This window comes from Lutra lutra, chromosome 6, assembly GCF_902655055.1.
Source record: "Lutra lutra chromosome 6, mLutLut1.2, whole genome shotgun sequence".
Taxonomy (NCBI): Eukaryota; Metazoa; Chordata; class Mammalia; order Carnivora; family Mustelidae; genus Lutra; species Lutra lutra.
In genome coordinates this window covers 94,135,588-94,154,222 of record NC_062283.1, presented here as the reverse complement: position 1 = coordinate 94,154,222, position 18,635 = coordinate 94,135,588, and the positions used below count along the sequence as shown (strand labels likewise).

The 18,635-nt window shown below is 41.1% G+C and overlaps 1 protein-coding gene across 1 annotated transcript; it reads left to right on the top strand.

Moving 5' to 3' along the window:
• Nucleotides 1-335: 335 nt before the first annotated feature.
• On the top strand, nt 336-17,916 carry FUCA2 (alpha-L-fucosidase 2). Its single transcript, XM_047732594.1, has 7 exons — nt 336-740; nt 3,758-3,945; nt 7,111-7,450; nt 8,974-9,184; nt 9,394-9,584; nt 15,090-15,198; nt 17,337-17,916. The coding sequence occupies exons 1-7, from the start codon at nt 499-501 to the stop codon at nt 17,475-17,477; spliced, it is 1,422 nt and encodes a 473-aa protein (XP_047588550.1). The 5' UTR covers nt 336-498; the 3' UTR covers nt 17,478-17,916.
• Nucleotides 17,917-18,635: the final 719 nt, after the last annotated feature.

Sequence of the window (18,635 nt, the reverse complement as noted above, 5' to 3'; positions counted from 1 at the left end):
GCCACGGTTCTCACACACCCAGAAGCTTGGTGGGGGCGGCGGGGGTGGATACAGAGGCCGAGAATGACCTGGGCTGTTTGCGTGCGTGGGCTCTGCAAGGACTGGATGACCCGCGCGAGGTTCCTGCCTTGGCCTGCGGGTCCCAGGTTCCAACCGGACCGGTCGGCCACGTCGCGCTCCCCGGCAGTTTCTAAGGGTCGTTCTGTTCCAGCAAATACGCACTCCCTCGGGCCCCTGAACTTGACTCTTTGTTCCCCACGAGGCGGTCAGACCGGGAGCTTTAGCTAAGTCAGCAGCCTCGGGCCGCCGGGGGCGACTACCGGCCTCGCTGACGCTGCCCTCCAACGCTGCCGCGCCTCCGGGGTCCTCGGCCAGGGACAGCAGCCGCTCCCGCGCCAGCAGGGAAGGCTCCTTTGTCCTGACGGCGCGGTCAGGTGACAGCGCCGAGCCTACTTAGCTGGAGACGCGGAAGGGCGCGCGCAGGGAGGCGGCGCCGACATGCGGCCCCAGGCGCTCCCCGGGCTCCCGCGGGCGCTCCCGCTGCTGCTGCTGCTGCTGCTGCTGCTGCTGCTGTCGCCGTCGCTCGCGCCCGGCGCAGCTCCGCGCGCGCCGCGCTTCGACCCCACTTGGGAGTCCCTGGACGCCCGCCCGCTGCCGGTCTGGTTCGACCGGGCCAAGTTCGGCATCTTCATCCACTGGGGGCTGTTCTCCGTGCCCAGTTTCGGGAGCGAATGGTTCTGGTGAGCGCGCCCCCCTCCCCCGGCCTGCGCCCCCGCCCAGCCCCCGGTTGGGGCTGGTTTGTGGCGCCCCCAGGGCTTTGCCTCCCGCGGTCTGGGCGGCGGTCGGCACTTCCGGGTGTTGGGTGCCTAAGTCCCTGCGTAAGTGCCGGGAAGAGCAGTGCGTTTCTCCTCCGCGGGGCTGCAGCGTCGTCGGGCGCTTCGGGCAGCCTCGCCTTGCTTCTCAGCGTCCTGCTGGTTGCTCGTGTCACGCCGGAGCTCCCGCCCTGCAACCGCCCAGGAACTAAGACGGCAGAAGTGACTCCAGTTGTGTGGGGGTCGGACCAGGAACCGCGAGGCTTGGGCCTAAGCTGGTGTCCATCTCTGTTCAGCCATAAAGTATGGTTAAGACATAACTTATGAGTCTGTGACGCTTCTGTTCATTTGGGCATGCACTGGCTCTTTAGTGTTAAAATATTACCATGTGTGGCTCTGGGAATTAAAAAGTTTGTAGAGGGGAGCCTGGGTGGCCCAGTTGGTTAAGCCTGGCTCTTGATCTCAGCAGGGGTCTTGATCTCGAGTGCTGAGTTCAAGCCCCTGTTGAGCTCTGCGCTGCATGGGGAGCATCAACGACAAAATACAACAAACAACAAAACAACAACAACAAAAGCTTCTAGAATATTATCCTAAAGAGACTCCCTAATGTTATATGGAAAGCTGCACAAAAAATTGCTCTTTAAACTTTACTGAAATCTATGCCAACATGCCCATGTAAACTCTTACAACTTTGAACTGTTTTATCTACCTTTCCTGATTAAATACACGAGATATTAAGTTCTTCAAGACAGAAAAGTTACCAAATGTATGCATATATAATGTGCACACATATATAATGTATTCCTGTTTAAAATAAGAAAATAAAGGAGTATTTAACTCTTTTATACTATATAATAATATGCATCAAACTATATACAATATAGGATAGATATAATAGAGTATAAACTATATATATTATATTAACATTACATTATTACATTATACCACTTTCTACAAAGACATTGACTTTCTGCAAGCAATAACCTTTTTTAATTAAATTAGTCCAACCGATGTAAAAGAATGTGTAGGATATGGGGCACAATCCATACATTCTTTTTGAAATCAACTTGTAAAACAAGGGACTTTTTTCCCCCATACTGTCTATTACTAGACATAGTTACTTCAGGATGTTATAAATCTTTGTTTGCAAGTTTTGTGCTGTAAGGCATTTTGAGTTTATTTTTAAAATGTTTCAGATTAGCAGGTACATAAACAGATTTTCTTATCCTCATGTTAAGATGTAATAAATTATATGTTATCATTTTGTTCAACTAGGAATATTAGATAAATATACGTTTGGTGCTAGAAGAGGATTTGATGTTAATTGAGACTAGTGCTGTGCCCAAAATACCTAGTTTTGAGTCCTATTATTCTTTGCAATGTTAATTTTTCATTTTCTACAAATAAACACAGGGTTGTTTGTTTTAACCTAGAAGAATAAAGATACTGCTCATGTGAAACTAACTAGAATATATTTCTAACAATAAGTGAATTAACCCTGTAGAAGATTTTTCTAAAAAGATTTTATGTATTTTTTTGAGAGAGAGAGTGCAAGTGGGGGGAGGAGCAGAGGGAAGGGGACTCTGCACTGAGTATGGAGCCCTACACTGGGCTGAGATCATGATCCAAGCCAAAATCAAGAGCTAGACACACAATGGACTGAGTCACCCAGGCATCCCAGCCCTGTAGAAGATTCTTTAATTATCTGTGGTCTCCCTCTGTCTCCTCTAAACCTCTGGTCCCATGCCAGTTTCACTCAGGACAGGCAAACAGTCAACAGTAGAGATGAGTATATCTGACTCTCCTTAATAGCAATTCAAACCCAGATATAAACGATGGATTCTTTATAGTAAGTGCCTCTTTTCATCTCTATTAGTATGGAATTTGAAAAGTAACTCCAAACTATAGTAGAGAATGAAGGTTCAAATTAAACTGTACTGGGGAAAAAGAAACCCCTCATCCTTATTCAACCTTCTGACTGTCCCAGTTTGTCTTTTGTAGTTCAGTGTTTTTGTTTGTTTGTTTGTTTGTTTATTTTTAAAGATTTTATTTTATTTATTTGCCAGAGAGAGCGTGAGAGAGCCTGTGCGCAAGCAGGGGGAGTGGCAGGCAGAGGGAGAAGTAGACTCCCTGGCTGAGCAGGAAGTCTGATGCAGGACTCAATCTGTGGACCCTGGAGTCATGACCTGAGCCCAAGGCAGAAATCCTTTGACTGAGACACCCAGGTGTACCTGTAGTTCAGTTTAAAAGGCAGAAATGCATCATGGATAAGTTAGGATACTTTCACTTCAAGGTACAGAAAACCTAAGTAAATGATATAATAATAAGGGTTTGTTACTCAACACAAGAAATGTAGAGGTAGTTGTCTCATTGATGAAATCAAAGAACTTACTTATTTCTGTCATCCTCAGCCTGTTGACTTGTCCTTCATGGTGACATGATAGCAGCCAGCCAGGCATTGCTTCACACAACCAAAGGCAGCAAGAATTGCTCGGAATGAATGCATAGCAAGTAATTCTTAAAGGCTGAGTCAATATGTTAAAATAACAGTATCATTTTAATATTACTGTTGCCAACTCCCCTGCTTGTTCTTTGCTAGTGAATATAAAAGATGCATGCTGTTTCAGGCATGTGATCTCCCTTTTGAAGACTGTCACTTATGTTGCAAAAGACTACGTAAAGATACATACTACATTTTGTGATTTGAAAATGAAGAATTAAGAGCAAACAGGTGGCTGGGTTGTCTAGAATGTTCAGAGGGCTAGATGGAAAGCAAGGAAAGTTTACAGTTAGCTTTCTTTAAGGCAAAGTCAAACTATTGGGGAAGTGAGAAAGAGAATCTGGGTAATATTTGAGTAAGGGGGAATTAGTAAGGGGAGCTGGGGCAATTATTTCAAATGTTTATGTGTACGTCATTTATGTGTTGTTTCTCTTCCTTCCTTTAGGTGGTATTGGCAAGAGAAGAAGATACCGATGTACGTGGAATTTATGAAAAATAATTACCCTCCTAATTTCAAATATGAAGATTTTGGACCACTATTTACAGCAAAGTTTTTTAATGCAAGCCACTGGGCAGATATTTTTCAGGCTTCTGGTGCCAAATATATTGTCTTAACTTCCAAACATCATGAAGGTAAATAAATGCAACATTTGCAAACACTGACAGTAGTTATGAAATGTAAAGTAGTTCTTTCGGAAGAACAAACTAAAGCACATGAAATTAGTTTTCTCTTAGGAGCAGCAGTTAGTGGTTACTGACTTTTGCCTGTAATTTAAGGGACCACGTATTGCATCCAATTGAGAGGTATTAGGTTTGTAGAACAATCAGACACCCCCCCCACCACCACATAAAAACAAACAAAAAAACCCCCAAACAAACAAAATGAAAAATAATCACATTTTGTTATGTGCCTATTTAACAATATTTCCAAGATTTCATTTAAAGCTATTTGAAGTGAGATGTAGGTTGCAGCTCCAAGTTCATAATTAGAATTGCCTGTCTTTCTTTCTTTCTTTCTTGATTTTATTTATTCACCTATTGGAGAGAGAGAGAGAAAGCAAGCTCAAGTGGGGGGGGAGGGCAGAGACAGAGACTCTGAAGCAGACTCTGTGCCTAGCCCTGAGATCATGACCTGAGCTGAAACCAAGGGCTGATGCTTAACTGACTGAGCCACCAGGTGCCCGCCCTCTCTGCTTTTATTGCCCCTCTGTAATGCATTCTGGGAAGGCTCCCTCACCATGGGGATTATACTGCTACAGTTTTGTGTCATTACCCACATACCTTGCTGCACTTTTGGCCAACTCTTAGGTGGCCAAATGGTGGATGGTTTGCCAGTGATGAAAGTGACACAGATCATCCAGAGGGACAAAGATGATGGGACTGCAATGGTGCCCATGAAAGTCAGAGGTGGCGGAAGAATATCTACAAGGAAACACAGTGGTTGTATCAGTGAAGCTTCTCCAGAGAAGCAGAACCAAGTGGAAGTATGTTCATATAAAGAGATTTATTATTATAAAACATTGGGCCATGCAGTTATGGAGCTGAGAAGTCCAGACGAGGAAAGCTGGCAGTACAGTTCCAGTCTAGGCCAGTGGCCTGAGAACAAGGAGTGTGGATGATGATTGAGGTTCTAGTCCAAGTCTGAGTCCAAAGGCAGAAAGTGTGAGCTCAGACAGGCAGAGAGAGTTCTTATTCAGCCTTTTATTCTGTTCAGGTCTTTAACAGATTGGACGAGGCACACCCACACTGGGAAGAGCTATCTGCTCTACTCAGTTTACCTATTTAAACCTTAATCTCATGCAGAAACACCCCTATGGATACACCCAGAAAATATTTAATCAAATACCTGAGCCTGTGGCCTGTGGCCCAGTCTAGTTGACACATAAAATTATCCATCACAGAGGTCCTACATTAATAGGATAGTTTCTGCCCATTACTGCTCTAGTATCCAGAAGATCAAGGGAATGTCAACAAATTGTTACTATCCCAACCACATTTTAATTCATTTGACAGTCTCCTTTGCGTGACCATCTTTGCCTGGTATAAGAAATTTTGCCTCAGTGCTTTCTGCAGAGGTAGGAAGGGGAATAGGAGGAAAGAACCAAAACCAAAAATCTGTAATTATCTTAGAATACTTTTCCCTTTGGTACATTCTAGTGGCTTAATGACTTTCTCCTGTAGAGATTTCTCCTACTGAGGTAGATATTTAGAAAATGTATTTGCCTGAACATGTTGGTTTCCTGATGTCTAGGAACTCTTTAAGCTGCATGGCACAAAGTATTCCATAGTGAGCTTATTTAAAAGCAAAACAAAATAACTTTTAATCATACCATGAGGAAAGATAATGAAGCCCACATCTGTAAACTTTCTAGGACTCATGTTTTCATGGCTTTATGGAAAAAAACCCACTGAGCTTGGTAGGCAGGAAGATCTCTCCGTGAGCTTTTATGGTAGTGATGAAGACCCATGTGGTTTTGGTACTATCTGGCAACAGAGCCTGTCAACTCAAAACATTTTTTTAAACAAATATTTTTTCTTATTTTTAAGTAATTTCTACAACCCAACATGGGGCTCAAACCCACAATCTTGAGATCAAAAGTTGCACGATCTACTGACTGAGCCAGCCAGATACTGCCAACTTGAAACATTTTGCATAGGACTTTAAATATCAAGACATTGCTTTGAAGCTTACCACAAACTCCTTTGGAATAAGAGCGAGATGTTTTAAACTCTTCCTGAAAAGGAATCCGAAGACTGTGTCCATCTTAGACTTGTCCTAATTCATGAGAGTAAATAACAGAGTGCCTTATATATGTCTATTCTCAAAGATTCTTTAGATTTCAGTGGGATAGTAACAATGCATTCCTAGCAACATTCCTAGGCACTAAAATTTTTGAGGCTTTTATATTATTTCACGTTATATAGCATTTCTATTATTTTTATATAGAACAATCTAAATGCAAATTCCTTTTAAAATATGAGTTATTTCAAAGTGCTTATTTAATGGCAGACATTGTTTTTCTTACCATTTAATTGGTAGATAATTGCAGTTAGTTTAAAGAGCACCATCTGAGTTTATGACTTTGGAGAAGGATGAGATTACAAATGGTGGGAATATTTCAAAGTACAGAGCTACTGGGGAAGCATATCTTTTCCCCTTTTGGTGATAAAGGATGAACGATGAAGCTCAATGAAGCTCAGGATGTACTATTAGATATGGATCGCCTGTGTTCTAAGACTCACACTACCTAAAGTCATCCCCAACCAGGGAACATACTTTAATCTTTGGTTTAGGAGACAAGTAAGAATCTTGCAGGGGTGCGTTTCAGGATCTCCATTATAAGTAGTAGCATCATTGTTAAGGACGGTAGATGTGGAGTAGGTCCCCCTCTTAGCTGTGCTCTGTTTGTGTTGTTGATTTTGTGCTGGATCTTGTGCTAACAGAAGGCTGTAGGCACGATGCTGTCCCTCAAGGAGCTTCTATTCTAAGAAGAAAAATATTCTTAGAGTTAGAGTTCTTCTAACTCTGTTCTTCTTAGAGTTAGGTCAGACTCCACAGACCTTAAGGGGGCACCCAGAAAGTCACTAAAAAAACCTCTTGGTCCCACCTTGTTGAAATTCTCATTTGTTATTCATATAAAAGTAGAATACGTGCTATGGAAAAAAACATGCCATAAAACTGTTGTTGTAGACATTTTTATATGTCCCACGTACTATCTAGTTTGTTTTGGCATTGTATAGGTAGAAATTTGCTAGAACAAATTCATGTTCTTACAAAGACTCAATATCATTGTGCAGGCTTTACCTTGTGGGGCTCTCAGTACTCCTGGAACTGGAATGCTGTAGATGAGGGGCCGAAGAGGGACCTCGTCAAGGAACTCGAGGTGGCCATTAGGAAGAGGACTGACCTGCGTTTTGGACTGTACTATTCCCTTTTTGAATGGTTTCATCCACTCTTCCTTGAGGATAAGTCCAGATCATTCCAACAGCAGCAGTTTCCAGTTTCTAAGATGCTGCCGGAACTCTATGAGTTAGTGAACAAGTACCAGCCAGAGATCCTGTGGTCGGATGGTGATGGCGATGCTCCTGACTACTACTGGAACAGCACAGGTTTCCTGGCCTGGCTGTATAACAGAAGGTGTGGGTGTGCTTAGATTGCTGTCATGACCCTCCGTGTTCCTCATTCGTGTATAGCATTTGCTTTGTGAAGTTTTCCCTGTCAGGCCCATCTATGGTGTGGGGTAGGTGGAAATCGTTGTCAATAATGCCTAGTAGATATATCAGTTTTTACTCAGAGTAATCAATGAGCAAGAGTTATAACTCAATAGTCTGATTTTGAAATCACGAATAATTTAGAATCCCTGAGAAAAGATAACATCACAGAATCAAGAACTTTGAAGACATTTTGTGGGTCTCCCTTCTCATCTCCTATTCTGAGACAACAGTTTATCACTCTTTGTGATTATGTGCTTTTGAATTCCTCTGATTCCTTCTTTTCATCTTTTGACCCTTTGATAATCTTTGCTGGTCAGTTGCTGTCACCCTCGTCTGCCTCCTCCTTTACTTCATCAGCATTCTCGCCACTTTCTGTTCTTTACATGTTGCTTTCTAGCATGTTCCAGACTGCCACGTTAGAACAGAGAATTCTGACCAAGCTCCTCTATGAGACTTAAACCATGTGGACCGAATTTATATTGTAACTAGAAAATACTCAGTATTGTGTTCTTTTTTTTTTTTTTTTTAAGATTTTATTTATTTATTTGTCAGAGAGAGCACAAGCAGGGGGAGTGCCAGGCATAAGGAGAAGTAGGCTTCCCGATGAGCAAGGAGCCTGATGTGGGACTTGATCCCAAGACCCTGGGATCATGACCTGAGTCGAAGGCAGGCCCTTAACAACTGAGCCACCCAGGCATCCCTTGGTATTGTGTTCTGAAGTCCGGGAATGTTCTGTGTGTGTTCCCTGGACACACTTGGGGTGTGCATAAGAACATTCTGGAGAGCTCTTTCTACTTAAAGCAGCAGTTTCTCCAGGTACTTCTTCCAGGGGGAAAGACTGGGAATGATCCACTTCAGTTTGGAAAGCAAACTGTCTCTTCTAAGTGGGGAGGGGCAGGAGCTTCACACCTGCTCTTATGATAACATCGTGGGGTTTATTTCGTGCCATTGTAGATTCCATGATGGCAGCAGTCCACTTGCTGGAGATTTTTCAACCTTAGACACAACTGTAGGAGGAAGACTAGAATGTATGTATGAGATTATTCAGTCATAGGTGAGAAGAATATTTTGAGTGTAAATTCAAATCTGATTATCATTCATAATATGTGGGACAAGGAGCTTCAAATAATAGTATAATAGTCTTATAAGTGCTCTATGTGTTGATTACTGGGCTAGGTGTTTTATATAAATTATTTCTGTTCTAATAGCAGTTGAGGAAATTGATTCCTCAGAGGAGTTACGTTCCTTACACTGGGGTAGGGAGCTTAGAAAGTGACAGAGCCAGGATTGCAACCAACCCACGTCTATTTGACTTCCAAACCATGGGCTTTGCATTATATTATGCTATGATGATCTTTCAGAAGTGGATTTCAGTTAGACCTCTTTCCAGTGACATTTCCTTTTATGTAAAATATTTTATGTTTTATTTAAACAATTATATTTCAGCCCAGTTCGGGACACAGTTGTGACCAATGACCGTTGGGGATATGGTACCATCTGTAAGCATGGTGGCTATTATACCTGCAGTGATCGGTATAACCCAGGACATCTTTTGCCTCATAAATGGGAAAATTGCATGACAATAGACAAGTTTTCCTGGGGCTACAGGAGAGATGCTGGAATTAATGACTATCTTACAATCGAAGAACTAGTGAAGGTACAGTTAAAATGTCTGGTGACCATTAAGGTAATATTCTCAATTGTATGGGTATGTGAGAATTACATTTTTATAGTTTGTATTTTCTGTTTGTTCTTCTGGATGGTGATTAGTATGGGTGGAAGCACACAAATACAACTTATCATTAACACATTCACAATGGAATCGTTTCTTCTACCTAAGAACTTTATTTGTTCTTAACTTTTTAGGAACTTGTAGAAACAGTTTCATGTGGAGGAAATCTTTTGATGAATATTGGACCCACACATGATGGCACCATTTCTGTAATTTTTGAGGAGCGATTGAGGCAGATGGGGACCTGGCTAAAAGTCAATGGAGAAGCCATTTATGAAACCCACCCTTGGAGGTCCCAGAGTGATGATGTCACCCCAAATGTGTGGTAAGTTCTTCTTGTTCCAAGTACTGTTTGATGGAGGAAGGCATCTAAAATTTCTCAGCGATGCGAAGAGAAAAGTAGGATAAAAAAGGAAATTGGATGCATGCCTATTCATTCAAAGCACTTTCCAGATTTTAGAAGAAGTCAGCATGTATTTGAATACTTGTTTATCAAAGTGAGCTTAAATCATCTCTAGAAACTTCATAATAGTGGGCAAATTTTAGTGAAAAATAGTTCTTATAAAAATTGTAAGCCATTCAGAAAAATGATAGATGTTGAGTGGTTAATCCAAAAGGAAGACTTATATTTAGTCATTTAATTCTAATTTTCACAGATGCTCCATCTTATGAAATTAGCAAGAATGAGGTGCCGAAGGGTAGAAAATATATTTAAAATTAGCCCAAATAATAGCATTATTTTAATTGAAAAAAAAACACAAAAACCTTAAAACTTGTTCCTGTTATTCTAATAACTCTAAACGTGAAGTTTCCTTAACATTATTTTAACTTGCTAATTTTTCTTTTAACTAGAATCTTCTTTAAAAGCCTTGCTTCAGGCTTATGTCAGAGCTTATGTCTAAGGTTCATATGCCAGTGAGTATCTGAACCACACTTTACAAATACGATAGTTTCTGATGTGGGGTCTTAAAATATATAAATAAGAGTCATATCAGTGAAGCTCTAAAATTTTACCTTTTGTTTGCACCAGGTGAATATACCCAGGTCAAGTATAAATCAAAAGATTAGACTAAATGTTCTTCTTTGATCTTACTTGACTTATGACTTAAAACTAATTGTCAGCTCACTGAAGAAAATAATGTAGAACAATCTAGACAGAAGCAACTAACTGTAGAACTTTAAAATGTCTGGGAGAAGCCATAGTGAGAACCTCACTAGCAGTCCTTCATTTTACAGAGACTAGTTTAAATCTGGTATTGAAATTTGTGTCTGGGAATATATTTGACTACAAGGGGGTCTGATCATGATTTCGCAAGTATTAACCAATATTCCATTAAGTTTTTCAATAAATATTTCAATAAGTATTTCAATAAATAAAAATAAAAGCCAAACTATTTAACAAGGCTTGTGAAACCCCTTGTTTGGCTCCTACCAACTTCACTAGCTCCACGTGGCCCTCCTTCCCCGCCAACCACTGCCACCCCCACAGTAGAAGGTGTTTCCTATACCGTGTGTGCTGCCTCTCCTTGCTGTAGTCATCTGTAGACCCCCTTAATATCCTTCAAGATTTCAGCCCTGTCACTATCCCCAGAACTACTTTAACATCAGTCTTAGTGATTTGAATACCTATATTCACATTTCTTTTAATTTGCTGGCCCCTCAGTTCCTGGACTCTCTCCTCTAGGGACCTTCTCCACTCTCCCTTTGCTACCTGCTCCCCCTTTCGGGTCATGCCTTAGGTCCTACATTGCCAATAACCAAACCTCTTCCACACTCTCAGCTTGAAGCATTCTGCGGTGTCCTACTACCTTTTATATCTCAGCTCACTCCACACAGCACTTGGGCTTCTGGAGGGATCTATAATCCATCAAGGATACCATCTGTGACTTGCTCACTTTTTCTCTGTCCCTCAGCCCTCTTCCTGATTCTGGTCAGATTCTGTGGCTTGTCACTCCATTGCATACACTCTTTTTCTCTCTGTCATACTCACTTGACTTTGATTAAAACCTCAACTTTGGTTAAATTTAGCTCTTATTTCATACCTGCCCTTGGGTAGCCACATGTGACTGAAATATACAGACATAGACAGACACACACACTCACACATATTTCTTGGTGTCCCAGATCCCAACCCTAATTATACTCAAAGATATCGTACTAGCAGTTCTCTCCTTTTGCTCCTCATCTTCAATTTTCCCTCTTTATTAGATCCTTTCCTGTCCACATGCAAATGTGTTACTTCTTACCTCTTAAAACAAACAAACAAAAAAACCTCTTTTAACTCTTAGATTTCCGGGCACCTCCCCATTTCTCTCCTTTCTTGTATAGTAAAACATGTTAAAATATTTTATTATTATTTCTTGTTATTATTACTTGTCAATTCCAGTTCTCGCACCAGTTATCTCCTGTACCCACTCTGGCCAGACTTCCACCCCCAGACTTCATAAAATCATTGTTACAAAGGCCCTTGATACGCTGCCCTTCGCCAAATCCAGTGTCATTTCATGGTCCCTGTTTTCTGAGTTTATGGCAGCATCTGACTCTGTTGATTGCCCTCTCTTCTTTTTCTCCTCCGCCCCCCCCTTTTTAAAAAAATATTTTATTTATTTTATTTAAGAGAGAGAGAGAGAGAGAGTATAAGCGGGGGCAATAGCAGAGGGAAAGGGAGATGCTAAGATCTTGACCTGAGCAGAAGGCAGACTTAAACTGACTGAGCCGCCCAGGCGTCCTGATTACCATTTCTTCTTGTTGGCTGCTCCTTCTTAAGTGTCCTTTGCTGGTTCCACTTCCAGTTGCCAAGCACTAAACCTTGAAGTGCCCTGAGGCTTAGGCCTTGAACTTCCATTCTTCCTATTTATTTTTATTCCCCAGGTGATCACATCTGTTTTCACAGATTCAGATGCCACACTGAGGACCTCTACTGTGCTGACCTCTTTTCTTGAACTCCAGACTCATAATCAACTTCCTAGTCATCCGCTCCTCCTGGAAGCGTAAGCAGCTTAAACCTGGTACTGTCCAAAACTGAGGTCCTCCTAATTTTTAAATTTTGCTCTAAACCAGCTCCATGCACTCTTCCCAATCTCAGTTAATGGCAGCTTCATCCTTTCAGGTGGTTGAGAGGCCAAAATCTTGGAGTCCTTAACTCTCCTTTTACATCTCACAGCCAACCCATCAGCAAATGTCATCATCTTTGTCTTTGAGGTGTATCTTGAATCTGACCGCTTCTCATCCTCTCTTGTGGTAATTCTCTTCTTTTTAGTCTCTGTTATCCCTCCCCTGGTTATTTCAGTAGCTTTCTGAGTGATCTGTTTCTGTCCTTACCCACTTAATCTTTCTGCTATAAAACCTTTTAAATAATAAAGCCAAATTCCTATGCTCAAATTCCTCCAGTGGCATCTAGGCTTAGAGAACGAGCCAGGTCTAATAGAAGTTACAAGGTCATATAAAAACTGGTTCCTTGGGGCGCCGGGGTGGCTCAGTCAGTTAAATATCTGCCTTTGGCTCAGGTCATGATCTCAGGGTACTGGGATTGAGCCCTGAGTAGGTCTTCTTGCTCAGTGGGGAGTTTGCCTCTCCTCCTCCCTCTACCCTACCCCAACTCATGTGCATACACACTCTCTCTCGCTCTCTCTCTCTCGCTCAAATAAATTCTTAAAAAACAAAACAAAACAAAACTGGTTCCTTGCTGTCTCTGATCTTGTCTGCCATCCTGCCATCCCTCATTTCTCCTTCTGCCCTCCTTGCTGCCGTGTCAGCAAGCCAAGCACACTCTTGCATGGGGACTTCTGTGTTTTGCTGTTCTCTCTTCCTCCAGATACTCAACGTCTCTCCCTCACATTCTTCAGGTCTCCTCAATGCCACCTCCTCAAAGAGGTCTTGCTTGAGTATTAGATTCAAAATAACATCTACACTCCTCCTTTCCAACCTAGCACGCTCTGTCCTCACCTGGCTTGTTTTCCCCATAGCACTTAATCATCACCTCATTCTAATTTTTCCCACTACCGTGTGAGTTCCATGAAGACAGGGACTGTGTTCAATACTATGTCTCCAGCCCTAAAAAAGTGATTAGCATTTTAAGATTTCAATAAATATTTGTTGAAAAATTAAGTAAAAGAATGAGAGTTCTGTTTCCTTTGTCTAAAGCTTCCGCTTCTTACCCTTCTATTTTCTCATTCATCCTCTAAGTTCAGATTAAATGTTGTTTTTTTTTTTTTTAAATTTTATTTTTTATAAACATATATTTTTATCCCCAGGGGTACAGGTCTGCGAATCGCCAGGTTTACACACTTCACAGCATTCACCATGGCACATACCCTCCCCAATATCCATAACCCCACCCCCCCCTCCCAACCCCCCTCCCCCCATCAACCCTCAGTTTGTTTTGTGAGATTAAGAGTCACTTATGGTTTGTCTCCCTCCCAATCCCATCTTGTTACTAAATGTTGTTTTCTTAGGGAGACTTCTTGTTGATGGTCTCATTTAAAGAGATCGCTTTGTTATAATCTTTCAATTTCCTTTTCTTTCATTGTGCTTGTCAAAACCCACACTTTTGACATTATTTGTGATTATTGAACATCAGTCTTCCTCAGTCTAGTCTAAGTTCCATAAGAACAAGAACTAAGTATGTTTTGTTTTTTTTTTTCTTGTATCCCTAACACAAGCCTCAGTACTTGGCCCAGCATTGACACATGCGTATCTGTTGGTGAGGGAATATGATGATTGGAATCAGCAGGTGGAAAGGCATTTACTCTTACAACTTACCTTCTTTGCTGATATTCCCTTGCCTATTTCTAGCTCCATGAGAACTGTCTGATGGAGAGTAATATTAGAAAAATATCTGTTCCTTTTAGTTAGGGGAAGTGGGGGGAGAGAGGCTAGGATATCATGATTGACAATAACAAGTATATATTTGGTCTTGTCTCCATTTCTGGCACAGAGCTCCTAAAGCTCTTGGAATTTCCTAAGTGATGAGAATCATAAAGATGTCTTTTGTTACGTTACTGAGGTGACTTTTCCACTTCACCAAAGGGTGAGGCTGGTTGCCTGGAGATCCAACCTTGTGACTACAGGGTTAGAACTTTTAGTTCCATTCTCTGCCTCCAGGTTGAGGCGAGAGGCTAGAGGTTGAATCAGTCCCCAATGGCCAATGATTTAATCAATCATACCCATGTAAAGAAGCCTCCATTAAAAACCCAAAAGGATGGGGTTTGGAGAGGTTGAGGGTTGTTGGGAGAGTGTGTGCCTGGAGAGTTCCTGGAAGCTCCAAGCCCTGTCCCCATACCTTGCCCCATGCATCCCTTTTTTATGGCTGTATCTGAGTTTTATCCTGTTGTAACAGACTGATAACCCAGTAAGTAAAATGTTTCTGTGAGTTCTGTGAGCTGCTATACAAAATTAATTGAACCCAAGGAGGTCCTTGTAATCTCCCATCTATAGCTTGTGGGTTAGAAGACCAGGTGATAACCTGGACTTGTGATTGGTGTGTGAAGTTGAGAGTGGTGCGGGCAAGCAGTCTTGTAGGATGGAATCTTTGACCCGTGGAAATCTGACACTATCTCCAGGTAGAGTCAGAATTGAAGAATTGTAGGACAACCAGCTTGTGTCTGAGAATTGCTTGGTGAGGTAGGGATTCCTCCCCAGCCCCTAATACACACCCTGGAATTGGGTACCCCTTTTGGGTGCTTTTTATTCTACCATGGAGTTATTTTTCTTTCCCTCCATTAATGAAGACATTGGTAAATATTTACTACATGGAAGTATCTCTGTAAAATAATTCCAAACCTGACCTATAATGAGAAATATTACTATACTTTTTTCCCCTTTTAATCAGGTACACATCCAAACATAAACAAAAATTGGTCTATGCCATATTTCTTGAATGGCCCACATCAAGGCATCTGTTTCTTAGCCAACCGATAGCTACTCTGGGAGTAACAAAGGTAAGGGGATTTTATCTTTATTTAAATTATCTTTATTTATGTTATTTTATATTTCCTAAGACTACAGGTTTCCCCCACTATCTGAAAGCAGAGCATTCCTATGAAGCCTTTCATAAACTGAAACGGTGTAAAGCAAAGATGAGTTACCATTGATTTACGTGGAAGTTTTTTTTGAATAGTTCCAGACCCCAAAAGTAACCTTAGGCTCTTCTGAAACCTTAGAACGCATCTTGCTAATAGATGCACAAAATGAACTGCGACAAAGCACGGGTGCTCACACAGTTGAAAGCTGTGGCAGCTGGATGCTGAGATGCTGAGTGTAGGAAGGAACTTGCTGCCGCTCGGGCTGCTGCTTGGGCTGGGCATGGCCTCTAACCCAGCTCCCTGCAACACAAACTCTGACTGCTGGTTTTACTTTTTGCCTTTTTTTTTTTTTTAAGATTTTATTTATTTATTTTACAGAGATCACAAGTAGGCAGAGAGGCAGGCAGAGAGAGAGGAGGAAGCAGGCTCCCTGCTGAGCAGAGAGCCCGATGTGGGGCTCCATCCCAGGACCCTGGGATCATGACCTGAGCCCGAAGCAGAGGCTTTAACCCACTGAGCCACCCAGGCGCCCCACTTTTTGCCTTTTTTTTGTAAAAGTGAAAATTCTCTCTAGATTTCTCTCTGTTACAGAAAGAGGTACTAACTACTGTAGGTCTTTCATAAAAGTGACGTGGCATAACACAAACTGTTAAGAAGTGAGGGATACTGTAATTTGAAAATGAACTTCCTCAATGGTAATGTTTGGCCAAAGCTTTGGAAGTTTTAATTTCCCAGAAAACTAAACTTTTTTTTTTTTTTTTAAAGATTTATTTATTTATTTGACGGAGAGAGAGAGAGATCACAAGCAGGCAGAGAGGCAGGCAGAGAGAGAGGGGGAGAAGCAGGCTCCCTGCTGAGCAGAGAGCCCGATGCGGGGCTCGATCCCAGGACCCTGAGATCATGACCTGAGCCGAAGGCAAGGGCTTAACCCACTGAGCCACCCAGGCGCCCCATTTATCCCAGAAAACTAAACTTTAAACGGCTATGTTATCTCCCTGCATATCAATGTAAAATAGATATTCTTTCTCACAGTTATTTTGGGTTGTTCAAGTTCTGCAAGCATCCAAAATAAATTCTGGAACTCACAAATACATACACATGCAGACATACATAAAATGAATTCAGATTCTTCCCCAGACATCGCATCCCAGAAAATATCTGAATAAAAGTAAGATGTGTGGTGTCACTATTTTAAGGTCATTTAAAAAATGTGGAGAAAGTTAATCTAACAGTTGTAACCAACAGATCTGGCACTGAGTTCATTTTTATATATTTTATAGCTTATTTTTAAGAAACTGACAATTGCCTTGGATGTAAATTGTTCATATGCTTCTCCTTGCGTTTTCCATATTTCATCTCTAATAGGCAGATCAGGCAGAAAGACAGAGTTCAAATTTAATGTTTAATTACAGCTTAGTGGCCTGGGTATGACATCAGCTTTTTATTTGATCTGTATTCTGTTTGACTCCCACTAATACTGTTATTTAAAAGTTCATGGGCTTTGTTTTTGTGTTGCTCTACATGATAGGCAAAGTTTTCTTATTCGAAACAACTACAGATATGTAGGAAATTACTTATATCTAAATCCACTTAGTGTAAAACTAAGGATATGAAACAATTACAGTAATAATTGATCAGACTTATGCACTGTTGATTTGTTACTGGAAAATCCGGGGAGGGTTACTAGATAAGGGGTAGGGCTGGGGGCACTTTCTCCCAACATTCTGTGCAAGAACTACACAGGCCTTATGTTGGGCAGATTGGTTCCAGAGTCCTTTTCCCAATCCTCTGTTCAGTGTTTTCCCTACTGACACTATTCAACCGTATTCTTTTCCAACTCTCAAATACTTACGTATGAGAGGAATACATGAGTAAGATACATGTATGCACTCATTTGGATCAAGGGTTAAAACAATGTGTGAACCACTAAATAAAACTAAAAGATGAGTCTCCTGTCTACAGTATTTTAAAGAAATACCAGCTACTCTTTCCAAATAAAGTGGGTGAGTCAACGAGATACATTCGGAGATATTTGTGTGTGCTTTTAATTTCAGATTAAACTGCTGGGACATGAACAGCCACTTAACTGGACTTCTTTGAAGCCAAATGGCTTACTGGTAGAACTGCCACATCCACCCTTGTATCAGATGCCCTGTAAATGGGGCTGGGCTCTAGCATTAACTAATGTGATCTAATTTGCTGCAGAGAGGTTCATGCTGCAGGTACACTGGAGACTAGAATATATCAGGTTTCTATAATTGTAGCACTTAGAGAAAGCAATTGTAAAACTGGTCAAGGAAAGTCAAGTAATTATTTAGGCAATTCAGACTTTTCCCCTCTTACTCCTTAATGTTTTTCTTAAATTACCCATGTTAACTGTTTTAACTCTACAGTGTACTTTAGCCATCAAAGTCTCTTCACATTGAGTTTATCTCCATGTGTGATTAAGAGGTGGGAATTTTTATTTTACAGTAGCTAGGAATTGGTGGTGGTAATGACTGACTGAATTGTGTCTCCTGAATTGTGTCTCAAATTCATTTGTTGAAGCCCTAACCTGCAATGTGCCTATATTTGAAGACAGAGCCTTTGAAGGGGTAGCTAAGGTTAAATAAAGTCATAAGAGTGAGAACCTAATCCAGTATGACTGGTGTCCTTATAAGCAAAGAAAGAGACACTGTGGATGCAAACACACAGAGGAAAGGCCAGGTGAGGACACAGGGAGGAGGCACCATCTGCAAGCCAAGTAGAGGCCTTAAGACAAACCCAATCTGCCAACACATTGGGCTCTCAGCCTTTGGAATTGTGAGAAAATAAATTACTGGGGTTTAAGTCACACAGTCTCTGGTATTTTGTTATGGCAGCCTTAACAGACTAATACAGGTGGATAGGTATATAATAAATGTCACCTAATACATATTTCCAATGCACATAGTAATTGTCTTTTTATTAAAAAAATTCTTTTTTTTCCATCTTGGTAATAAAACTGATATATGTATATATATGTATCTAGGTATTTTAAAACATACAAAAATGCTCAAAACATGTTAGCAATGCTAAAGCCACTGTTTAGAACAGCACTGTTAATATTTTAGTACATATCCTTTCAGGGTTTTTGAGGTGGGTAGAGGGTATATGGGATTGGAGGCATAGGCCAATTTTTGTAGGTGAGCTAATTTTAGCTCCAATTTAAATTAATAAATATGTTTCCTATGTTTGCCTTCAAGCAAATTGGATTTGAAAACCTAGCTGAAAATTAGGAATTCTATTCAAATCTTGCCTAATGAAGCAAAATAATGAAGTAAAAATAATATTGATTTTGATGTAAATTTAAAGAAACATGATTAGAGAACTCT

Bases quoted from the DNA above. Each gene is read 5' to 3' on its own strand.
- FUCA2 (XM_047732594.1), top strand. From the start codon at position 499: ATGCGGCCCCAGGCGCTCCCCGGGCTCCCGCGGGCGCTCCCGCTGCTG. The intron at 741-3,757 runs GTGAGCGCGCCC...TCCTTCCTTTAG, and splicing joins TTCGGGAGCGAATGGTTCTG to GTGGTATTGGCAAGAGAAGA. The intron at 9,185-9,393 runs GTACAGTTAAAA...TTAACTTTTTAG, and splicing joins CAATCGAAGAACTAGTGAAG to GAACTTGTAGAAACAGTTTC.